The sequence below is a fragment of the Pongo pygmaeus genome, chromosome 3, assembly GCF_028885625.2.
Source record: "Pongo pygmaeus isolate AG05252 chromosome 3, NHGRI_mPonPyg2-v2.0_pri, whole genome shotgun sequence".
Taxonomy (NCBI): domain Eukaryota; kingdom Metazoa; phylum Chordata; class Mammalia; order Primates; family Hominidae; genus Pongo; species Pongo pygmaeus.
The window spans coordinates 83,684,778-83,711,291 of NC_072376.2; the positions used below are offsets into that span (position 1 = coordinate 83,684,778).

Consider the following 26,514-nt stretch of genomic DNA (forward strand, 5'->3'; position numbering starts at 1 on the left):
CAGAATGAAGAATAACTGGGCTTCAATACAAGGCAGTTCATAGAAGCACAAAAACAAGTGAGTTATGCTCCCATCTAACATGGGGAGTAAAACAAACAAAACAAACAAACAAACAAACAAACTAGACTGTCACTAAAGAACAGATCTCTGCAAGAAATCAGTGCTCCCAAAGGAAACCAAGTGGTTTTCACTTATGATGAAAGAAAAGGTTGCGAATTCAGTTGGAAAATTACATTAAAATGAGTTTCCCCCTGTGCCCACTCCTGCCATGAGTAGATATCGTACTGCTCTGTGATACTTTTCTTAATTCTAAGATCATTGAGCTTCTCACATTCTGGTAATGTTGGGTTATTTGCACTTGTTACACGGCGGGTAACTTAAGAATTAAGAAGTGGAAGATGCTAGGCCATCAAATGGTTATATCTGCAACTGGCACAGCCTTACTTCTTTACTTTGCCATAGTCAATGGGTCAAAACAGTCACAGGGGCAGCCTCCATTCAAGGGGGTGAGGGGGGAATTCTCCTTTTAATGGGGGGAATGGCAAGGTCGTATTATAGAAAACCGTGTAAGATAGGAGATGTTTTCCAGCCGTTTTTGGAAAATAAAATCTGCTACATTTGTACTGAAAAATTTGCCATAGTCTATATCTTGGTGATTGCTTCCCCGTGGTATCATTTAAGCATATATATATATATATATATATATATATATATTTTTTTTTTTTTTTTTTTTAGACAGAGTCTTGCTCTGTCACCCAGGCTGGAGTGCAGTGGCTTGATCTCAGCTCACTTCAACTTCTGCCTCCCGGGTTCAAGTGATTCTCCTGCCTCAGCCTCCCGAGTAGCTGGGATTACAGGGGCGTGCCACCATGCCAGCTAATTTTTGTATTTTTAGTAGAGACGGGTTTTTGCCATGTTGGTCAGGCTGGTCTTGAACTCCTGACCTCGTGATCTGCCCACCTTGGCCTCCCAAAGTGCTGGGATTACAGGCATGAGCCACCATGCCTGGCCCATTTAAGCATATTCTTTTGTCTTCTGTGCTTCCTTTAAATTGGCCATTGGATCTAGAAGCTTGAGGAGATATAGTTTTGATATTGTATATCTATCTGTGTGTATGCGTGTATGTGTATATATACACACATATATGTATAATATATACACACATGTATAATGTATACACACACATGTATATACATATGCATATACATATACATATACGTATACATATATATATATACATATCCTTTCTTACCATGAACTACAGCTTTTTAAGTTCTCCCTACTTGGATAGTTTATCAGAATCTTCCTCATCTCTCTCATTCCTCTGCTCAATGGGTTTCTATAGTCAGCCATTCTTTATATTTTCTGAATATTTTTCCTGCTATACCTACTGTGCTGAACTCTATTCTTAGTAATATCCTCTCCTTCTGGGTAACAGACTCTAATGCATTTTCACACTTCCCTCATATGGTGGTTATGAAAAGTTAATGAGTTAATATATAATACAAATATGTATACATATATGTGTATGTATACATATATACATATATGTGTGTATATATTATACATATATGTATATATGTGTATATATTATACATATATGTATATATACATATATGTGTATATATACATATATGTGTGTATATATTATACATGTGTGTATATATTTTACATATGTGTGTATATATACATATTTGTGTGTATATATTATACATATATCTGTGCGTGTATATATATATATAGAAAGAGAGAGAGAGAGAGAGAAGCCCAAGACTAATTTATAAAAGGCCAGATAACTTTAAACTACAAGTCTGGCTTAGGAATTTCGAGGCCACAGAGATAATGTGAATTCCAGCTCTAGACCCAATTGTAGAGTTGTGGTTAGGAATATCCCTATCCTCGGAGATTCTTTCTTTTCCCTTCTTTTGGCATTATACCCAATGGCAAGGCTGAGAGAGGCATGTGTTCTCACTATCTTTCTCTGTGGGGTATTTTTTTTTTTGATTGGCCAACTGAGTATGCCATGTTTAGAGTGTACTAGTTTTATTTTGGGTGGTATCTCCCATCTATGCCGTCTCCCACAGAGCCCGAGAATTGGTCTCTGTCCCAAGAGTTCAGATGGTCATTCTAATTCAGGCCATAAGCCTCCAAGGATTGGCACGGTCTCTCTCAGGGCAGTCCCAGGCTCCAGGGCTTACTGATTCCAAGGATTTGCTTCTTCGCATGGCTGTTGTTTTTTGTATCCAATTGTTCCTCTTTCTAGTGGATGAGCCATAGTTTCTAAAATATATTTTCTGTGTCTTTTTGAGCATTTTCAGATGTTCTGTATTGAGAGGGTTTTTGATGTTGGTTTAGTTTACCAAAGGCTAGAAATGGTTGTTGACTAATATATTTTTATTCTGAAAAAATTTGTAAACAAGTTCTTAATTATGATCTATGGTTGGCTAGATTTACTCTGTATCTTTGGAGGTAAATAAATCTCCTACTAATTTTTACTCATTATGTTTTCTTATTGATAAAATTCAGAATTTAGAATTTTGGAAGTTTAGGAATGATAAAATACAGACATTTTTTCTCATTCTCAGTAGAAAACATTAGAAAATCAAGGTTTATTAGGGTTTGCCTCTTAAAATAAGAGTTGAATATATAAAAAATAAGTTTTCATCACCTTCAGAATTGCCACTTGAAATCATTCTTTTGAATAATGGGAGTTATGGAATAGGTGTCAGTCTTTTGTCACAAATCTAATGATACCAGTGAACATTTCATCATGAATCAAAGGCTTTTCACTCTGAAAATTGTTTTGTTCATATTTTGTTAGGAAAGGAGAGCTGTGGAATGTGAACACTGGAGATTCTGTCTAAAATTGTAAAGGGCCTTAACTGCTATGAAATTGATTCAAAAGAGAAAGGTGAAACTGGGAGAGACAGAAGCATTGTGGTATTAAAAACAGCATGTTTTTGGGTGGCATTTGCTTTGGCTTCCGGTCAAGTGGCTCTGGCTGTCTGTTCTGCTTGGGAGGGGATCCACCTTTCCACTCTGCTGAACAGCTCAGTATTGATGTAGGAACGCCAAGACACTTGGCTTTCTTTGACCATTATTTTGGTTGTTTATGCCCTGCATTAGCCCTGCAGAGTGCTCAAAAGCAAGCCAGGGTCAGCAAGGTCATGATTCCTTTAAGGTCATTCCCTGAGTCATTGGCAGAAGCAGGAATGGAGTCTGAGCTTCAGACTGCAAAGCCAGAGATACTTCTCACAAGGAAAGTGATTTCGAGAGTGTTATAGATTGGGGGTAGGAGGGAGAAATAATTTAGGATAGATATCTAGAAATAGATATGAGGTGATTGTGGCAACCAATTTGCTCTGATATCTTTTATGGTTAAACCCTTAATTTGAGGGTGTTCTTTTTTGATAACTCCCAAATTCCTATTTTTGCCCTACTTTCATTTTTCCTTTTTATTTCTTCTCTCATAACCCTATAGACTCAGTCCTTTTATTTTATGCCTAGATTCTTCTAAAGGGTTAGCGTAATAACCAATCTTCCTTGCTTCATTCCAAAAGCCTTCATTTTTCTTAAAAGTGCTATTCTTGTATGTCAGTCCTGTGTTTTTAAACTTTCACACTTTGGCCCCTTTAAATCTTTACCTCTCAAAAAACTTCCATTTTCCCTAGCCTGGGTTTTAAGACTCTTTGCCAGAGGACCACGACCTAAGTTTAAAATGGCTTTCTTCAAATGCTAGCCAGTGCTCTAGTCAAATGAACAGTTGAGTTTTCCTTAAGCGTGACAGTTTCTTCTGCTAGGTACTCCAGCCAGAAACCTCTTCTCCTTACTTCCTAATGATTGCTATTTTTCAAAATCCTCTCCATCCTTTAAGATAATTCACATACAAAAACTTCTCAGTGTAGCTTTCACCTTTAATGTAATTTATATTTCTCTTGTTTTTGCTCTTAGTATATTTGTATTACTCTGTGGCACAGATCACATATTTCTTTTACAGTATCTGTTTTGTTTAATTACTTTATCCCTTTTCTTGGCCAAAATGTTTTCAAGGTCAGGACCGTGTTTTATTCCTCTTTTCAGCTCTCATTTGGCCCACCAGTTTCATATGGTAGACTCAATAAATACATGTTGGTGAATTTTATTCTGTTTGGCCCACATGGCTCTCAGTTGTGTTACACTGTGTGAAATGGTTGATAACTGCAAAACATATAAACTCTCCACCTCTCAAAGTGTGTGCTTATATTGGTCAAAGCCCTGTTTAGATGTCATCACTGCAGGGAGTTTTTGTGAATTTACTGTAGACATAGTTAAACACTTCATTATCGTTTCCAAACCTCTTTGAATCTCTATTCAGAGTGCATTATAATTTGTGTACAAGTCTGTGTCCCCTTCTTCAATTCTGAGCCCCTTGGTGGGAGGTACCATGTCATGGCTCTTAGTGTCCTCATAAATGAGCATATTGTCTGGATCTTTGTGGGCCCCTAGCATGAACGTCTATTCTGTGTCCCTGCATGTCCTAGTGTTTACTGCTCCTCACCTCTCCTTTGTTATCAACTAGGTACCACATGTAACCTTTAGGCCGCTAGGCTAGTCTTTTTCTTTCATAGATTTTGATTTCTGTGGATTTATTCCTAAATGATTTGTACTCTGTATTGTACTACAATTTCAAAAGGAAATAAAGTTTCACTTTCTCTCCTTGTACTTAAAATAATCTCACAGTTTCAGAAAATAGAACAACCGTTTGGTTTGTATTCATGGAAACAAGAAGTCTTTTAAACTTTAAAGGGCATATTTAACCTTTTGAGCATTTATTGAGTGCTTGCTATGTATGGAACACTTTTGTTAGATGTTGAAGATAAAAATTGTTCTACATTGCCATCTGTGCCCTGAAGGAGTTTAATGGATTTTCCCTATTCACCACCTGTCTATTACAACACCAAGGTTGGAATTGACCATGCCTTTCTTTGTGCCTTGTACCTTGCATGTACATTAAATTATTTGTTTTCATGTCTGCCCTCAATTAATAATCTGTAAACTCTTAGAGGGCAAGTATTCTGTCTTATTTGTTGTTTTATCTAACACAGAGCCTACTAGTACAGGATAGGTGTTCAATGGATACTTATTAAAGAATCATTTCCTATCCAAAGATACGAGCAAATGCAAAAGGCCCAGGGTGGGAAGGAGCTTGGTGTATGGAGAAACATATAGTAGGCCAGTGTGACTGAGACTTGGGGAATTAATTCACTGAGATGAGGTCAAAGTTAATGGGGCCAGGTCACATGGAACAAAGTTTCTGAACTTCAGTATTATTGACAGTTGGAAATTTTTTTGTTGATGGTAGCTTTCCTGTGCATTGTAGGCTGTTTATCAGCATTTCTAGTCTCTCGCCAGTAGAGGCATTTACACCCTCCAGCTGTGACAACGAAAAATGTCTTCAGGCATTGCCAAATGTCCCTTGGGAGTGGAGAAGAGAGCAAAATAGTTCTGGGAGGAGGCTCTGATGTAGAAACTTAAAGATAATTTTGCAGTGTTTAGTTTTTCATTCTAAGTGAAACAGGAATCACTTTAAACAGGGAAGTGGCATATAATGATTTCGATTTTTAAAAAAGATTCGTTCGTGAGGAGAGTGGGTTGTCAGGGACAAGAGAAAAACAGGGACGTTTGTGGTGAGAGCAGCATTGAGGGCTGAGGGTTGGTTGCTGGATGGTGTGAAGGAAGAAGGGGAATTTGCATGGAGCACTGAAAGGAGAGAATGGCTTTAAGCAAATGTCAAGGAGTAGAAGCAGAATCCCAATTCAAAGAGTGGCACATAGGAAAGTGCAGGAGCACAGAATATGCAAGGCACATTTAGGGATTGGTAGAGTTTCTGGAATCCTTGAGGGCCTCCTCAGAGTTTTAGATGCAGGAGCATGGAAAGGGAGGCTTTGTATTGCTTGGTCTTCTCAGCTGCCTGTGGCCTCCCCTATTCAGCGATATCCAGCTTGGGCTTGATGGGGTCAGAATTGCATTTGAAACACTCAGTCTGGCAGCAGTGAGGATGGACGGGGGAGGTACAAGAGTGGAGGTGGGTGGGGGGAGCTGAGTGGAAGGGGAAGGTGGGTGGGAAGAGGCTGCTGCATAATCCAGGAGAGAAAGGATGAGAATCTGAAAAAGGTAATGGCAGTGGGGAGGAGGAGTACAGAACAGATAAAAAGTTTCATATGTTATTTTTGAAAAATACTGTTTTCCATATTTCTTGCAGTATTCTTTATATAAAAAGGACCAGTATTTGAATATTATTTTTATTCCATTCAAATCTAGCCATTCAGATACTTTTAACTCAAAGGGACATCTTAGAAGTGGCTTGTTTTTATACATATATAGGTGGTTTTGCAGAAACAACTTCTCTGACATAACCATTTGCATTCTTGGGTCTCATGGCAATAGTTTGGGGCAACATGAATTTGAAGCATAGCTTTTACCATTCTGTTCAACAAATGTGTCTCCAGAGTTTAATGTATGTCGGACACTGTACTAGACATGGTAAGCCTTGCATGTTGAAATTTGGCAAAATAAATTTATCGTTTTTTTCTCTTTGACCTCGTTCTCCATAAACTCTCCCCAGTGTTGTTCCTTTAGTTTAAACTGCATCTTCTCAAACCTGGATTATAACAGTGTTGTCGTGTCTGTCCTCTGCCTGTAATCTTGACCACTCCCAATATACCGTTTATAGTCCCAACAGAGCCATCCTTCTAAATAGAAATCTGATTATATCACTTGCCTGCCTAAAACCCTTCAGTGACTTCCTATTGCTCTTGTGATAAAAAATTCCAAAGCCTTTAGCAAAACATAAAAGTTCTTAACTTCTTTAGCCTAATTTTCTACCTCCCCCATCTTCTCCTGTGCACCAAATCTATTTCATTTTCTCAGAATGGCAACTTGCTTTACATAGTTTTTCATGTACTTCTTATCTCTGAGCTGGTTATGGTTCATATTTTAGAACTCAACCTAAATACTACCCCCCATGCAAACCATCCCTGACTTTGTGCTAAGTTGGGTACCCCTCCCGGATGCTTTCTTGGCACCCTGAATTCACCCCTACTGTAGGCCTTTAACACTGTAGTTTTATAAACACCTGTTGTTTTGACCAGCTCTACCATTACAGTAAACCACTGGAGGGAAGGACTGTGTATTATTTATAACTTTACCTCTAGGGTCTAGCAGAGTGCCATTGAATAAGTGAATTAGCGTTTATTCATTTATCCATCAAACATTTATCTAGAGTATCCATTCTGTGGTACGCACTGTGCCAAGTGCTAGTTTGGTGGTGAACAAAAACATACATGGTTCCTGTCCTCATGGAACTATGAGAGAGAGAGGCACAATTCACATAATTATGCAGAATGTGACACCGCAAATGTGGCTGATGTTGTGAAGGAGAAGGAGATGGTATGTTGAGAGGGCGTTCCCTAATGTGATGGCACTTATCTTGAGACCTAAAATGTTAGCAAGAATTAGCTAAATGAGGCTGGGTGGGAAGACTATTTTGGACACCCAAAGAAATCACTGTGTATGCATAGGCCTTACAAAAGGAGGTACCTGGTGAGAACAAGTGATTGAAATAATCCTGTGTGGCTGCAATGAGAGAGTTGAGGCTGGAAAGGAGGTAGAGGCAGACCAGGTAGGGCGTCAGGTCACATTGGTGATTTTCCCTTCCCCTTAAGAACAAAAAGAAGTCCAGTGTGGTTGAGGAGAAGGAAGACTTTTTGAAAGCAGTGATGTCAAGGGGAACAGAGTACTTATCTATCTATAATTATTTTATCCCGGAAACTTTGTTTATTCTGATGGTTATATATAGTTACCTTTATAGTCCATCATTTAAAATCTTCATTTCACCCTCTTTCATATGGGCCCTTTTTGCTAGTCTTGGACATATGTAACTCAAACTTGTTTTAGTGGAAATAGATCCAGAAAGCATCGAAATGACTCAGGGTAACATGAGTGACTTTTTTTTACATAAGCTATTCTTTTGACCCATTCATCTGGCTAGTGTCCACATCTTTAGGTTACTACAGGTTTTTTGGTAACAAGATTTGTGGATTCTGCTCATTATTACCCTGCTGGTACTTCTAATATGGACTTCAGTGATTTAGTCTAAAGAGGGCATAAAAATTCTGTGATGTCTCTACTGTTTTTCTCCTTTTTTCCCTCCCCACAAATGTTTCTCATGTCTGCGAATTAACAATAAAGTGTTACTTTTTTTTCATGGCTAAACAAGAGTTTATAATTGCCAGTAAGGGGAGTATATGCATGCTATTTGTCCTTTTCTAAAAATAAACATTTATTGAGAATCAGCTGTGCATCATGCACTCTGCTAAGGTATTCAGAATACAGAGAAAAAAAGATACAGTCCAGGTCCTCATATTACTTACAGTCTAATGTCAAAGACAGATGAATACATACATAATTTCAGAATTAGTGTGATGAGTGTTGTGATAGAGGAAGTCATAAGATGCAAAACAGGGAAACATAAAGGAGGAGAACTAACCTAACTTGACTTACTTATCTCACCTAGGTTGAGGAAGGAAAACCTACCAGAAAAGGTGAGGGTTAATTTAAGTCTTAAGGATAAATAGGACTGAGTGAGAGAAAGAACAAAGGAAGAGTAGAGGTTATTCCGGGTAGAAGAGGCTATGTTGGCAAAGACACAAAAGGCATCAGTGAAAGAAATACATATGAGGCATTTTGCAGGTGGTTGAAAGTGGTGGTGGCACAGGATCCAAGCAGGAGAGAGATGAAAGATGAGGCTGCAGACGTGAACAGAGGCCAGATCATGAATGACCCATAGTGAGGTCTTAGACACACAAACAGGGAAGAGGGAGAAAATTCTGTAGGCTCCACCTTAAGGTATAGCCAGAACCCAACCGCTTCTTACCATCTTCACTGCCACCACTCTGGTTCTAATCATCACAATTTCTTCCAATGGTTATGTAGTCTTACTATCCTTTACCTATTCGCCTAACACAGCAGCCAGTGTGTTTAGAACATAAGCAAACCATGACCCTCCTCCATTTCAAACCCTCCAGTGGTTTCCCGTTATACTCATTCTACAAGCCTAGGTTCTGATAGTTCTCCGTAGTACTTATTACTAGGTGAGAAGCTGCATATTTTATTTATTTATGGTATTCATTGTTATCTCCCTCAGTAGAATGGAGACTCCATGAGGGCAAGATTTTTTTTGTCTGTTTTATTCACAGATGTGTCACCAGCATGCTACTAAGTTGGCAGTCAATATTCATTGAAAGAATGAATGACTGAAATCTCAGATATATCGTGGTATTCACCTCACTAGTCATTATTGAACAAATTGATTTCAGCTCATCCCACCTCTGCCCTCCTTTCCTCTGCCTTACACCACTCTCAATTCAAACTATTATGCCTTCCTGAAAAGAACTGGTTTTATGAATATATATTAACCTATATCTATTCATAATCTCAAGTAGATTTTTGTTCTTAGCCAAGCCTGGACTAGGTGAATACATGCTTTTCTTTCTTGTACCAGCTCCCTTGCCTGTGATGAGTTCTCGGAACATGATTAGATCCATGTGTGCGAGCCAGGGGTGAAATCTTGGCATTTCAGTGAGAGGAGAGCAGTGTTGTGACGAACTGTAACAAGATCTGAATGATAACAGTCACCAGGTTCCTAGTGTAAATCACATCCTCATTTTTTAAAACCAACCTCTTTATTCCTTGGATTGGTCATACTCTGGCTCTTGGCACTGCTGCTTCCCTGCTGTGAAAATGGACTGCTTTATTTTCTCAGGCTCCATAGGGGTATCAAGTATTTGATTTCTTCATAAATAGAGCAAAGAAATAGAACCATAGAATAACATCATGGACACATTTAACAATATTTATTTAATGAGTAAAAAAGCTAGACCTTTTGTTACATTGTCTGCTCTTCCAGTCAGTAAATGTTATTGTGACCATTGGGCAATGTTTGAAATCGGCCTATTCTGATTAAGGGAGTGTTTATTACCTTAATGGTGATATATAATAGATTGTTAAACATTTACTTTCACATATTATGAAAGCCGAGAAATGGCCTACATACCTTCTCAATCTTGCTTTCGGATCCTTACATAAGTTGAGTACTGTCTAGATGAACAGCATACTACTCAGCGCCGTCCAGTAGAGAAGGCAGGGTGCCTGCTTTCAAGGTGCTTATTACGTTTATCTTAACAACAACAACCAGTACCACTACTGCCGCTATCACCATTTATTAAGCACCTATGACATTAACAACTACAGTTTAAATTGCTACAAGATGCTTTGCCTGTGTTACTTCATTGAATGGTCTTAATTCCTCTATGGAGTGGTCATATATATCTCCATTGTTCTGATCAGAAAATTATATACAGATGGGTTAGGAATAAACAAATAATAAGTGTATCTTTGACTTAAGTCTTAAATAGTTATTCAACACTATAGTAGAAAAGGTCTCTACCATAGCAGCTATAAGATGCAGCTGTATGTTTAATTGCTAGGGGGAATAATACAAAGAAGATAAAGTCCCCTCTTTCAAGGAGTTTAACTTACCAAGCAAAGTGAGTCAGTTTCCTTTGGTCGTCTTAATTCCCCTCTGGAAATATGACTAGATAGCGAATATGAGTCTTTTCTTCACATGGTTTTGTTATCTCTTTCTACAGAAAGGAGCAGGGTATCACTTGGATCTCTTTTGGGTGGCCATCCTCATGGTTATATGCTCCCTCATGGCTCTTCCGTGGTATGTAGCTGCTACGGTCATCTCCATTGCTCACATCGACAGTTTGAAGATGGAGACAGAGACTTCTGCACCTGGAGAACAACCAAAGTTTCTAGGAGTGAGGTGTGTTAACTCAGAGGAAGATGGCTCCCGAAAACACACTGTGCACACATCTATGTGGCAATCATAAGGATATGGGCAGATTTGGAGGAGACAGGGCTTGTGATGATTAATTTATTCCTATATTTTTTGTTCCAGAAAGGACTAAATTTTCATCAGAGGTTTCAGTGATTTTTTTAGTTTACTCCTTATGATATATCATTTTCATGGATTTCCAAAAGGCTAAATGTTGCAACATAAAACTACAACCAGATTACTTTTTTTCAACATGCAGGTGATTTTGGTGCTGCAGTGTTTACTGTATCACAGTCATATGTGAAGGCCCTAAAACTCTTGAGTCTGCTTATGACTTTTAAGATTCTGTAAAGGGAAAGGTATTCTTATTTTCCAATTCATTTTCTGTCCCCATAAACACTGAGAAACTTTAACCTCCAGACGTTCAATTTGGGTAGCTGTGAAGGGCAGGAGTAGAAGGTTTTTATACTCTGTTGAGCACTTTTTACAGCAAACTCTGCTCATAAGTGCTTGAGTAGAGAGCTCACATGACAGAGCCATCGTTTCCCACGCTAAAACAGTGGGTGATTCTTTTTGAGGGGTGGGGGAGGGGGTGTAGGATGGGAATTATATTTGTTGAAAAGTACTTTTGTTGTTGTAGATTTGGAAATTAGACTGATGTGATTTATTGTGCTAATGAAATTTCCTTGAGCTGTTTGTTAATTAGAATATGGGACAATGTAATATCTGTCTCCTATGAAAGAAGGTGTAAGGGTAATTACACAAGAGGATAAATTGCTTTAAAAAAATAAGGTCTTCAAAGAGTCCAGTAATTGATGGACCAAGAGCAAGTGATTTTTCTTTCTTGATTCTAAAGAGAGCAAAAGGTTTAGCAGGATTACTTCTTTCTTCGTGAATTCAAATCACATATTGCAATCACTTTAAGAGATTTTTTATAGTTACGTTGAGTTTATACACTATCCTTGAGGTATTAATTACATGATATCAACACTTTGTTGTTTTAGCCAAACATTGATTTTGTCAATGTGTAGTTTTTTTGAAGGTGAAAAGACAAGAGCATGTTTATGAAGACAAGAGGTAGATTGGTAATCTTTTGATTTGGTTTCAGGGAACAAAGAGTCACTGGAACCCTTGTGTTTATTCTGACTGGTCTGTCAGTCTTTATGGCTCCCATCTTGAAGGTAAATATGTGAAACATTCACCTCTTCCTTCTTCTCAGAACACTGACATATAATTGGACATGTGAAGAGTGAAATTCCTCATGAGATATTTACAAGATTCTCATCAGTTCTGTAACACACTGAAGCAGGGGTCAAGTAGAAAGAGGGCTTTAAATAGCTTTTGTCTTGATTTCCTTCTCGCTCTTTCATCCCCTCCCTTATCCTTAGTTTTGCAGTTATTTGATTGAACTATATTAACAATATCCAAACTTTCTGATCTGTGAAAACAGTAGTTTCATGCAATTGAATCAGACTGATCTTCTCCCCCTCCTCCACACACACGTTTTTAATTCTCCTTGTCTTCTATACATTCTTTCTTCTATCACCTTCCATTTGCTTGTATCCAAATCTTGTCCCTCTTCCCTCATTAGACTCCTAAATAACATGAGTGATGCAGGATAACCATTTTGAAATTTTTCGACTATTCTTAATTATTACTTTGTTTCTATTTTATTTGAATCAGATGGCCTTATAATTCACAAAGGTAAATTAGAGTAAAATTACTGACTCATAATTAGAAAGCTTTAGAAATGAACTTTTGAAGAAGAAAAATTATATGATATTGGTTGTTTAGAAAATTAGGGGTCAATATATAGGTTTATTGATGGGTTGGATATCTGCCTAGATAGATAAATGCAAACTGTATGTGACAACCTATTGAGAAGTAAACTAAAACTAAAAACTAAAGAAAGTTAGTGCATACCTCTTCATGAAGCTTCCAATTTTCTTTTATGATGCAAACATTTTATTTTTTTCAATCATATAAACATGCTTGCAAATTATTGATAGTTTGTATCTTATGCTTTATACCACAGTACAAAGCATGCAATTCACCCATGGACCTAACAGCTATAAACAACCACTGTTAACGATATCCTTCCAAATTTTCTCTTAAAATTTTTATTTTTAAACATTTTAATTTTAAAGGCTTTTAAAATGCTCATTTAATTACATAAGTAATGGGGCAGTACAATCTTCTGAAGAATTCAAACAATATAGAAGTACAAATAGTGAAAAGCAAAAGCCCTCTGGTCCTCTAAAGTTAGCAAATTTTATGTCAGTTGCCAATCAGATGAAGTTGAGGAAAGTGGAACTGTAGTATCTTTGACCTGTAAATAAGACTAAGATTGCCTTCAGGGTATTTAGACTGATGTATACAGTATGCACAAAATACTTGTTAAACAGTTAAAATATGTAGTTATTCATCTTTTTTCCTTGGTTTCCACAATGTCAATGAACTGGTTTAATTAATTTCTGACTGGATTCATGAGGAAATATGTATCTCATCTTAGACAAGACATTAAGATTAAAAATAACCTCAGAAAAGTTGTTTTTGACTATGTACAGAGGGCCTTAAAAGAGTACAGAGCTTAAGTTCTGCAGGGACAGAGGGAAACCTTTTGTCACCTTTGCCAGTGCAAAGCAAGTTATGGGATAAGTGTGAAGATGTGGTGACTTTCACAGCATCGAATCTGCTGCCAAATGCTTTATGTTGTTCCATTATCCTATAGGCATCAGCGCATCAGCTGGTGGAAAGCCTAATGACAGCGTTACCTTTTAGGCAATGGAACCTCATCTAGTGAGATCATTTTTAGAGAGTTCATTGCAGGCAATTATGAGCCCATGTTGTGAGAAGCTCTTCTGGAAATGAATTTTCCCTGTGGGTTCCTTGAAGGTGGGCTCACTTCAAGTAGGTGCAGAGTTTCTTTTATGAGCTCTCTTTGTGCTCAGTCACTAGTGAGGGATAAATGGGCAGAATCTTTTCATCAGTTCTAATTTACTCATCACCTCCCCCATTTTTCTTTTATTTTTATATTATTTCTTTTCATTAATACAGTATAAAATCCTAATTCAAAAAAGTCAGATGTGTTTAAAAGTTCCTTTTGTGTGTATATGTTACAGCAAATTGGCTTTATTCCTAGAGAATCTGACAGTTGAGTAATCATGGATGATTCCAAGGGGACACAGAGAACAGATACTGTATAATTACTATTTTTAGGAGAGATGCAAGACTTACATTTTCAACAACGCCTCTTCCTAACTATTTTCTCACCCTGCACCCAAATATGGCTGCAGAGGAGTTAAAGCTGAAATTTCTTTTGTTCTTTACAATGATTCTTTTCACCCCTGATAGGCAAAGTGCCTTAGTATTTACAGAAACAGATTAGAATGCAGAGAAAGAAGGCAGAGAGCTGTAAGAGATCAGTGAGCATGAGCTTTCTTTTCCTTTGACCTTCCTTAATTGATCCATACCTGGGCTCATCCTCATTCAGCTGCTAGTGTCCATGATTGTGGCTATTTCCACCTGGCAATTTTGAGTTACCCCAAAGAGTCATTGTAAGAATAAATGAAAAATGCAGTCCAGCAAACGTTTTTGTTAAGGTTTTCCCCAAAATGTGGGAAATGGAATTGTTTTGGCAAAATAGTTTATAGCATACTGTACACAACCTATATTTAAAAACAATAAGAATAAAATAGTCAAGGATTCGCAGTTGTGATTCTTCGGTAAGTTAGGATATTCTTTACTTCGGGAATCACAACTCCTGATAAAGTCAGCTACTTTCAGATCATGTACCATTGAGGTTTGGTAAGTTAAGTGCGTTTATCACAAATCCCTTGTTAGCTCATTTGAAAAGTCAATACAGGAAGAAGCAGATATTGAGGGTACAGTTTAACTAAAACCTAAGTTATGACTAAGTAAGAGTCAAGATTAACAATTAACCTTAGAATTCACAAAGAAAGTGGTGTCAGGGGTTATGTTGGAGTAGGAAACCTTTTTTCCTCCCCTTTGTGACTATGTGTTTTTTTAGAGAACCAGAGGACAACTTAAGAGAATCATTTTACTTAAGAGTCTGTCTTTGAAAGGGCAGATCAAATGAATGGGAAAAGAGAAATGTGTTACTTTTACTTTTTAAAATGAAATGGCTCAACACCATTTCTGCAAACTCCATATATCCCTCACAAGTTTAATGGTCTCAGATGATCCTAGTAATTTTCTTTCATGCATTAAGCAGTGTAGGAAGTTGTTTCTCCTGCCTATTTATGCAAGCTTACTTTGAAAATGAAGTTTTTCATTTTTATTTTGATCTCTTTGCTGAGGTCTGTCTTTTATGTAGAAGAATGTAAGGAATTACAGTTTTAAGTTCACGAGGATACCCCTTGACCCTAGCCAGCAACAGTCATACATGCCTCAAAGCACTGAATCTAACCACTGATTCGGTACTGAACTGTTGGGAAGCAAGAATAACTGGCGTCCCTGGGTGGTTAAACGGCTTAGTTCTGTGTTTCTGCAGCAGAAATACTGCCTGGTAAGTGAGTATTCTGTATGGGGAAACTAGAGGAGGCTAAAGAGCATCAAAAAGATGAAAGGCACTTCCTTGAGCTTACTTTTACCATTTTTCTGGCAAGTCTGAAGAAATAAAAATCAAGTGAAGTTCACTGCTACTTTTGTTGCCTTTGCTTGAAACAGTTTAATTCAAGTTAATTAGGAGTAGTCAAATTTATCTTTAAGATTTGTTTAGTGTTCTAAAATCAGGATAGCATTTAATTTGTATTTGGAAAATATTTGTTGAGCTTCTACAATATGCCACAATATGTCACTTTGTTCAGTGCTAGGGAAATAAAGCAAAATGGTAGAGATGATGGTGATGGTGATGATGATGATAGTAGTAGCTACCATTTATTGATCTCGGCATTTGATTAAGGGCTCAGCACAGATTTTTAAAATTTAGTCCTTCAATGAATGACACCTACAAAAAATTGTCTCTCTTTTACAGATAAGAAAATTTATTAATGACTTACCAGGTTACAAAGTTCGTAAATAATAGAGTCAAAATGTGAATTCAGGCAGTTCTGACATGAAAGCCAATCTCATAACCCTCAGGGTTTACAACCATTTAAAACAAAACATAGTACTTGCTCTCAAAGAACTCATTCACTTTCATTTTCCATGAGATGATCTTCTCCAGCTTCTTTGATCCAACTTCCAATCCTTTCATGTGCAGATAAATACAGCATTTTCACAAACTCCACATCATACCTCATTCCAGTTTCTTCAATGACTAGGAACCAGATTGCAAGTCAGTACTTCCTTATCAGCTTAGATTTTCAAGATTTAAGGGAATTAGGATATTATTTGAATAACATATTTCTGAATATAGTTGTTATTGCTGAAAGGGCAATATAGTAGAACTTAAATAAGATCAGGGCTTTGAATCTGACCTTTGCAGCCATTCTTCTGGTCTGTACTCCTGCCATTTTCCACCCTGACCACTGAGGACCAAGGAGAGTTCTGCTGGGCAATTGCAGCAGGCTTCTTGACTTGCCAGTCAGGTCTTCATGATAATTATGACATTAATTCCTCATTTATCATTTATTATCTATTCAGAATGAGGCCCTGGACTACATATTTTATGTGATATACTCTTTATCATACCCTCTTTTAAATGAGAATACTGAGGATAAGAAAAGTTAATAATTTTCTCAATGTTACATAAGTGGTAGGGCAAGAATTTGAAACTAGGCCTGTCTGACTTTTGTGCCCATGCTCTTAATCAGGATCTCGTTCTGGATTGTACATTCACATGTACACACACACACACACACACACACACATACACATACACACACATACAGTGACCATTATTCTGCTAGAAGGTCTCACTGCTGTACTGAATTCTGGTTGGACAACTACACTCTACCCTTATTTTTAAATTTACCCTTTTCTCGTTCACTCTTCTGGGAATACTCAAATACTATCAGCACATCAAAGGGAGGTATAAGTGAAAAAGAGTAGAACTGCATTCACCAGAATTTGAAAGATTTGGTAACATGGTCTGAATATGTTAACTCCTATTTTGATTTTATCTCAATTATTCCATCTGCTTGTAGGATCAATACTTGATTTCATGTATGGTAATCTTATTTATAATTATACTTTTGTGCTTTCTGGGTATAATTGGTTATCCATAAAATTTCCTTTACATAATTTTATCATTTGGCAATTCTTGATATGCCTGTAAGCCTGGTATACTTTGTGCTGTTTATGTTTTAATTACTCCTGTCTTGCTTTGTAAAAATATCTACCTACTATTATTATGTAAATTATACTGGTTTAACTTAAGATGGAGTTCCATCTTCTTAAAACACATCTTCTCTTTCCTCCTTTGAGAAATTTCTATTGCAAGAAATGATTATTTTGTGATGAATTTTTAAGGATTGACCTCCTGTGACTCATGAACTAAATCCAATAAAAAGTATCCTCTAACCCAATAATTCTGTCAAGTTTCATCAAGCTTTCCATATTGGAAGATTTTTATTGAGATGTTGCATTATCGTAAGGAAAATGGCAAATTTCAAAAGACATATTTTTATCACATTGAAGTTGGCCCAAAGTCAACTTAATAGCCTTCTTTATATGTATTATTTACTTTTCAACAAAGAATAACTGTTTAAAAAACATCTTCATATCTAAAGCTATTTTTCTACCCACAACCCATGCCATTCTGTGTTACTGATACCTTCTGATTTTATTTTGTTGTAGATTTGGTGATATCTGTAATAATAAATTCACAGAGAATGGAACTAAGCACCAAGGCAAAAGTGTCCTTCACTTTGACATTAGAACCACATTAAAAAAAAACATTTAGCTAAGCCTAGCTGAGGGATGAGGATGAGGCCAGGGATGGTCCCTTTGTGGTGGCTTTCTTTCAAGCTAGAAAAATGCTTTACCCAGATTAAAAAGTAACTACTGCAGGAATTCTAACTAGTTTTCCGTGGTTGAACTATACTTCTCTTTTCCCTTCTTACTTTTCTTTCCTTCCAGCTGCCCCACCCCCACCACCCACCAAATTAAAAATGAAATGACAATAAAGAAATATGGGAGATGTTTAAAAAATGAATCAAGGCTATGCAACGATCCTTCTCTTAGTTTTTTTACTTTATGGTACATTTATACACAAGAATCACAAGGAATAGAAACATGCCCATTGCAAAATAAATGAAGGCATGTGTCAGAAATAAAGAGGCTTGAATGTGATGTGTTCACCTCTTTGTGGTGACTGTTAGGTATTACAGCTTCCCCAGCAGGAACATCATCCCTCCTACCCCCATCAACATTCTATGTCACTTTTAGTTTTTTCTGACATCAAGAGCAAAATTAGCTACATTAAAATTGTTAGTCTTTTTTTGAAGAAGCATTTGATGTTTTATATATATAAATAAGGATATTTATTTCATATAAATTTAAGCATCCCTATGGCTAACCAATAAAACTTGGAAATATTTGTTACACATTTTAGAATTTACTCATTCTCTCATTGTGGCCAAAGATTCTCAGATACAGAACTACTTTAGACAATCACAAGGAGAGGCTGATAGAAATTGTGCTTCACTTAGTACGTGCAGTATTTTTAAAATTACTCTAAAGCCATACTATGTTTTCTGGTTACAATGGCCTCCTTTATGTGGATTTGGTAAGACTGGCCTTAATTGACTTGCGGTTTTAGTATTTTAGCTTTGAAAAATCCTGAAATTACTTGAACTTCTTTTCAAATTCTAAGGTTGAGAACCTTTTGTTTTTCAAACAGAAGACTTCCCAGAAACAGAATCATCCTTGATTTGCTTAGTTTCCTCAGTACTAGGGACATTTCAAAGGTCTAGGAATAGATACAATTTACAGACATCACTTCTTCTTGTTAAAACACTTTGTATTAATATAAAATATTTTTTGCTAGTTAATGCATGAAAAGGTATTAATTCAGTTTTAAAAGATGTGTATTAATCCATGTGTGTAATTAATTGCTTCCAGGTACTCCAAGGTCCTTTCAAGCAGTGTTCTCTTTAGTTAGTTCTCATAATATTCGCAAGAAGCGAGGGGATAGTCTTTTGATGTTTATTTTATTGAAAGAGGTGTATATATACCAAGCTGATAGACTATTTGGCAAAAATTATTAAGGACAAAAATGAACAGACTATATTGAAAGGAACTTGATCTCAAGAGTGAGGCAACCATCTATATTAATACCTCTATTTCTGTCTACCTCACAGTCCATAGAAGCATCTGGTTTACATAGTCATTCCTTTTCAGGGTGAAGGGAAACATAACTTTTCCTCCATTAATTAAAAAAAGTTATTAGTAAGGTCATGCATGCTCACTAAAAAACAAGAATCCAATGAAAATTGAAAGTCCTTTTTACCCTTTTTCATTTATTTCTATTACAAAGAGTTTAGAAGTTCATCAATTGACTAGTAAAGCGTAGTAGTTAGAGGTCACTAAGTTATTATATCCTATATTTTAGCTTTAGATTTAGCCTTTATTTAAATGATTCCTCTTCATTCCTCTTTTGTCTTGTTATCATTTTTAAGTTGTATCCATTTTTTTCCCTTCTAGTTTATACCCATGCCTGTACTCTATGGTGTGTTCCTGTATATGGGAGTAGCATCCCTTAATGGTGTGCAGGTAAGTTTTTGAATAGCAATGTAAGTACAGTAGTATTTTTCTAGTAGTAGGAATAGTCCAGTAACAGATCTTTGAAGAAAAGTGCTAATCATTATTAACTGCTGAGTTTTTTAAATGCATTTATTTTCTACTTCACCATTCACCTGCTCTTCATTTCTGGTTTAATCAACAAGTTAGCCAGTATTAAGAAAAGTTACCATACAGACCCATTGTTTAAACAGGCTGTTAAAAGTCATTTAGCCAAGAAAGCAAGAGGCTATAATCTTTCTTTTCCTTCCCCTTACTCATCTTTATCTCCTTTTTACTGTCTCAGGAAGGATACCTAACTCTTTCTGTGTGTTCTTCAAGATAGTATTTATCCATTTGCCTTAACTCTATACTAAAAACAGGCTATTGATTAGCTTTTCACAGGGCTATGATCAATAATCAAGTTTTTTACCAATAAAATAATAAAGTCAATGTGGTTGATGTATTGCTTTTGTTGAAAACTTTAGCTATTCATAACTTTGGGAAAACTGACACACTTTAATAAAATCATTATCAGCTGGGCACGGTGGTGCACACTTTTAATCTCAGCTACTTGGGAGGCTGAGGCGAAAGGTTCACTTGAACCTGAGTTTTAGTCCAGCCTCAACAACATAGTGAGACCCTGTCTCTTTAAAAAAACCAAATCATTAGGGAAAACTTTGTAAGGGACTTTGTCTTTCAATTGGGTTTTAATTTAATTGGCACCAGGAAACTGGAAGTACTTATGCTGTTTTCTGGCACCTTGTTAACTGTAGCCTTATTTAGCACTTAGTAATATTTTAATGGGAAAAGACTGCATGTCCTGTGAACATCGTAAGAATTTATTTGAACCCCTTCAAAATAGTCCTTGCTTTTGCTTATTGAATTCAGATTAATTTGGTTTTAAAGTCAGATAGAACTGGGCAAGTGGCCAGACTACCAAAAAGAGAAAAGGCTACTTTACTTTTCTCTGTTTAGGTCTGCTGAGTAGAGTTCGTCATCTTTTGGATATTTGTTACAAAATACAAGGTGGTTCTTCATAGACTGGACTAGATGAATGTGAGTTTATTTGTGCTCGTGAAACTTTTGGGAAGTATAAATTTGTAAAAATATTTTATTTTCACCTGCCATTGTAAATATTCTTTATTTCCCAAAATGGAAAAATATGAAACAGAAATGGCCCACAGACAAATAGTTCTTATTTTTATTTGCCCTTAATGACCTGGTCTAGATCAGAAGTTTAATTCTATGTGTTTTAGGGGCTTTATTGGTTGAAATTCAGTGCATGTTTATTTAATTAAAAGGAAGAAAAAATCAACCACATAATAATGATGGGGAAAAACAACCAGGGTCCAGCTAGTAGATTTCTTAAATTCTGCAATGCTATTGCCCCTAATGGCTTTTCTCTTTCTTTCTTTGTCGATTCTCCCTTGTTTAGACCTTTTTGGCAAGATTTGATTTAGAAAATTTTGTAATTTGTAAAGAAATTTTATAAACCAAACTTTATAAATGAGAAGGTCCCCACCAGTCAAAATTAGTTCGAGGGAAAAAGAAAACCCTTTAAGTAGGAAATCGCTAGAGAAGATTGTGATGGTCTAGTTTACTTTTGCACTTCTTTCCCTCCAGAAAGAAAATAGAGATATTATTTCAGAGTTCATATTGCATGATTATTCAATTCAATAGCTATTTACTGAGCATCTTTCATTGAAAGATCCTGTGATAGGTTCTTGAATATCTTCCCATTCGTCACTGGCAAGGTCAATTCAGCAGTTATTCTTTGAAGCGCAGCACCTGGCACACAGATGCTCAGTAGTTATTTCAATAGCTGTTTATACATGACCATACGATAGCGTCTCTTAGATTCAGATGTTGACCCTGAAACTCACTGTAGTATTCATATGGCTTTTCTCTGAAAAGAAATGGTGATAGATTGCTGAGTGTATTAGTCAAGGTATGCCACTCAGATAAATAATATGGAATTTATGAAAACATAATGTATTCCCATTTTTAAGTTGGATACTTCCTTTATATCCTTAAAACATTCCGGAAATGTATTAATATATGATGCATAGTGTCATCTCCTCTTTTTTCAGATAGGACAACTGAGGCAGAGTAAGATACTTGAGTTAGACGTCTTCCTTCAGCATATTGTTACTAAAATAGGCAAAAGATCCACTTTCCTGAGACTCAGAGAGTAAAAATAGAAATTAGGAGATGAGCTCCTAGAATTTATGTTTTTCTTTGTGACTTTATTCTTTAGTGGTCACTTTTTCTTATACATCTACATAACATTCCCGCAGTATAACAAAGATTTGAAGACTTGTGCTTTAGTGCGCTTGACTATTTCTGCATTCCTTGACCATTCCTTTGTCCTCTGAAAAGGACACTGCTTGCCTAAATCATAGAATATAAATCAGTAGTGATTAGTTAGGCATAGTGGAAATGTAATGCAGTAATGCAGTTGGACTCCTTTCCTCTTTCCTCCCCAGTTCATGGATCGTCTGAAGCTGCTTCTGATGCCTCTGAAGCATCAGCCTGACTTCATCTACCTGCGTCATGTTCCTCTGCGCAGAGTCCACCTGTTCACTTTCCTGCAGGTGTTGTGTCTGGCCCTGCTTTGGATCCTCAAGTCAACGGTGGCTGCTATCATTTTTCCAGTAATGGTAGGGATTCCTTTAATTGAACGTACCTGTGAGATTATATGAGTATCATGTGGTTATTATTATATGGAAGACACACATGTCTTTTATGTGTTGTTCCAAATTTTTCCAGCTTTGACCTCATCACTTTGATCAGTTGTAATTTACATTTCCCACGTTTATGGTTGTCTAGGATGGGCCTTAGAATCAGGCTCACCTAAGTTCAAATACTGGCCCTGGTTCATGCTCATCAGTAAACTTCTTTGAACTACTATTAACTCATCGGTAAAATGGGAGTTGCATTGTTGTTTCTCTGAGCATCAAAAATTAATATCAAGCATGTAGCACAATGCCTGACGCATAGTAGACACCAGTGCATGTTAATTACTTTTTAAATGTTGTATAATAGAATTAATCTAAGTAAGAGTGTAGGACATTTCAGTTCAAGTAATAAAGAAGTGCTTGGCAACTTGTGAGAACTCATCCAGTGCATTAGAAGAAATGGAGTGAGAAATTCACTTTTTACATTTCTTGTGGTTTGCATAATGCTAAGTTTAAAGATAAGGTGGGACTCTATCCTTGTCATAGTATGATGAGAAACAAGGTAAAGCAACTAATGTTTCATGCTGAGTCACAAGTGAAAGAAGAGAAAAAGGAGTTCTGTATTTGGCTTCATTACTGAATTTTATACTTTACCATAACTCTTTACTTCTTGCAAGAAAATGCATATATGTACACTTAAAACAAGTCACAAAGGGAGCCTCAAATCTGTTTTATCTCCCCCACAGCTTTGAAAACAGAATTTTCCTACACTTACCACATGTTATTTTTATCAAAATCCTCTTACTCTTAGCCAGGATTATTATTTTATTTTTTGTATTTGTTGTTTGAAATTTTTTTTCTTCCAAGGATGCAAGAAAAAATGGATATTAAATACTAGTGATATTTGCTATGTCAGATTTTTTTCTTAATGGTGCCTTATGTCTTTCTTTCCTTTTTTTAAAAAAAACTATATTAACTTACTGAAAAGCACACTGAGTATGAGAAACACTCAAATATACCTATTAGTGTTGTCTGCCTACCTACAAATGTTGCTGAAACCAAGAAAATTGAAGCTAGACCAGGATACATTTGAATTATATCCAATAAATCACTTTTTGCTTGTGCTAAATAATAATTTTAAAATGCTTTACTTTTCCAAAGTGTTTTTGTCTTTTCAGAACTTTTATTTGGTCACAAAATAATTCTGTAATAGAAGTTAGGACAGATGTTATTTATTTCTCTAGGCAATGAGGAAACTGTCATATAGAGAGCATGATGTTGATAGAGACAACTGCTTAATTTGAAGCAAGTCAGGATGCCTATAACTTGCTACATATTAATTTTAATGTAGAATAAAGATATCTTTAATGTACCTTCAGAAGTTATTCTTCAAGAGCAATTCATAGAACCAAAAATACACAGGTCAAGAATATTTGTTTTGGAAGCAGACAACTGGGACCCTTTGTATTATTCAGTTATCTGGGTTCATCTCCCTCACAGACATTAAGGACCTTGGACAACATACTTAATGTCTCTAACCTTCAATTTCCTCAGCTGTATGATAGAAATAATAATACCTACTTTTGGGGTTTGTTCTGAAGAATAAATGAGATAATATTGCCTAAGAGTTTAGCATAGTGTCTGGGACATGTTAAATATTCAGTTAATGGTGGTGATTGAAGTAGCCCAGTGAATGAAATGGCTTATGCATATTCAAATACTACCTCATTGTGAATACTTTGAAGATGTCTTAGTGTTCTATGTGTCGTACAGATTTTCTTGATTGCTAAAAACCTTACAACGTTTTCATTTTTAATACTTAGAAATCATATGCCAGCTATTTTTTGACTTTAAACTTTTAATTATTTTATTTAAAATCTCACATGGAAGGCAATGGTTTTGAAAAACAATCCTTTCACATTAAAATTCTAATTGAATGTGATCATGCATTTTGGTGAACAAAACAAAGTGAGTTTCAACTAAGACTTTTATAAAACAACTTTCCCCATGTAGAAAATTATGAGAGTTCAGTTGGTATAAGTCCATACCGTCAAGATCCGGTCTGTCATACTCTATCTAGCCTTACACAAAGTAGGTTTCTGTGGTCTTTGATAGGAGAGTATCTATGCTTGCTGTGACTTCATCTGACATGGTTTCTTTCATACTTTTAATATTTGCTCTTTCAGATCTTGGCACTTGTAGCTGTCAGAAAAGGCATGGACTACCTCTTCTCCCAGCACGACCTCAGCTTCCTGGATGATGTCATTCCAGAAAAGGACAAGAAAAAGAAGGAGGATGAGAAGAAAAAGAAAAAGAAGAAGGGAAGTCTGGACAGTGACAATGATGATGTAAGGAACTTTCCAAATTCCAAAGGAAAGCTAGTTAAAGAAACAAATGTGAAAATTGTCCCTTTTTATACCTGATGTGAAATGGAGGGCTGAGTTCTAAGAACGTTTATCTGGACATATGGTGTATTACTCATTTCACCTCCCTTTGCCCTTTATATTCTGTCTTTGGTTTTTTATGTTTTCTGAATTCTTTCTGTAACCATTAATACACTAATAATGACATAATGACTAATAATGACTTCTAAAAAATTAAAAAACCCACCACATTAAAAAAATTCTGATCTCATAGATATAAAGGAAGTTTGCTTAGTAATGCTATAAAATGTATTTGGTTTCTGTTAATAATCCAGGGCTTATATTTGAGATAATAACTCAATTTTATGTAATTTTAAGCTTAATGTGGATAGATGTCAATGATCTCACTTCATGTGATCTATGAATCTATTTGAGTAGGCTCTCCACCAAAGTTCTATGCTGTTATATTAATATTAGCATCATATTTATACTAATATGATTTAGCATTATTTTCTGTAGCTCTTCAATAAAAAGAAAAGGGAATTGGAGTTTGGGGTCTTTTTACATAATAATAGTGGTTAGTGTCATAGTCCAGAGGGTCCTCCTCCAATTAGGTGATTAAGTTGAGAAGTAAAATTGTTGCCCAGTTTTTTCTTTAGGAGACCAGCTCACAGAAATACAGATTCTCCAGCAGGGATCTGTAATCAGTGCTAGGAGGAAAACTGGGATTTGTTTACTTTAACACATGTGGACACCTTATTCCAGTAGCCTTTTGAAAAGATTGCCAAAATAATGTTTTCCATTTGAAAGTTTGCTCTGGATTTTACACAGTGCAGTATCACAAATGATTTTTTGTTCCTCATTACCCATTCTAAAGTAGGATATTGTTAATTATTAGTTCTACTTAGTACTTGATAACTTTGATTGATCATTGCATACCTTATCCTTAATTGTCTCCTCCATAGCTTGTTATCACATTACTTATTTTTGTTCCCATTTTACAGATGAGGAAATTTAGACTGAGAAATGTTAAATATGTTTTAAAAATTTTAAAGCTTTGTTGAGGTATGATTGACAAATAAAATTGTATATATGTAAGGTGATGCTTTGACATATATGTGTCATTTTTCTAATTGTACACAGCCATAGTGGCAGAGCCAAAACTCAAATCCAGGCCTCTCTGGGTATTTCCAACTGGTCAGGCTATCTGATTGTATTCTTTTTGTAGAACTTGGAAATAGTACAGTGAAAGAAGGCAAGAGACAGAATTGGATTTCACATAAATTGATTCAATAAGAAAAAGGCTTAATGCATGAGGCACATTTAGCTAAAGAGAAAAAGAGGTGAAAAGAGCTTTATGTCTGTCATCATCCATCTGCAATGAGAACAGGTATATAGATTTTGTTTCCGATGATGACAGAAAAAGAATGTGTTTAAACTACAGAAGAGACTAAGATGTAATAGTCCGAAGAATGATGTGTTTACACATTTAATAGAAATTAAAATTTGAAATGAATTTCTGGACCACTCAAGACCAAAAAAATAAAAGGCTGCCTAAAATATTAAAATAATTAAAGCAGTATTTTGTCCAAAATAAATATGTCAACTTATGTACACGGACATCAAATTTAAAGTTCATTACACATTATGGATGTGTGAAGTGGGGGATTATGGAATCCCCCTTTGTAATGATTTTTAAGAAAAAATAGTAAAATATCATCTTTGGAGAATGTTTTAAATGTACTGCTCTCTAGTGACAAAAGTTGGATCAAAAGAACTCCTTAGAAGTTCTTCCAATTCTTAGATATGATTTCCAACAAATCCTATTTCATTTAAAGTGTTTTTTTGTATTAATATTTACCATATTCAACTCTGTGTTTCCAACAGATTTCTTGAAGCCAAAGTG

General features: G+C 36.0%; 1 protein-coding gene across 3 annotated transcripts in view; it reads left to right on the plus strand.

Annotated features, from left to right (window-relative positions):
* Positions 1-26,514, plus strand: part of SLC4A4 (solute carrier family 4 member 4) — a 386,161-nt gene that overhangs the window by 349,721 nt on the left and 9,926 nt on the right. For 2 of the 3 annotated variants that reach the window (XM_054485495.2, XM_054485497.2), the window contains exons 19-23: positions 10,689-10,867; positions 11,988-12,060; positions 19,490-19,558; positions 22,054-22,227; positions 24,432-24,593. In XM_054485495.2, coding sequence (XP_054341470.1) covers positions 10,689-10,867; positions 11,988-12,060; positions 19,490-19,558; positions 22,054-22,227; positions 24,432-24,593 — 657 coding nt within the window. Of the gene's footprint in view, positions 1-10,688; positions 10,868-11,987; positions 12,061-19,489; positions 19,559-22,053; positions 22,228-24,431; positions 24,594-26,514 lie in introns of those variants that run through there. The other variant, XM_054485496.2, reaches the window with a different exon arrangement.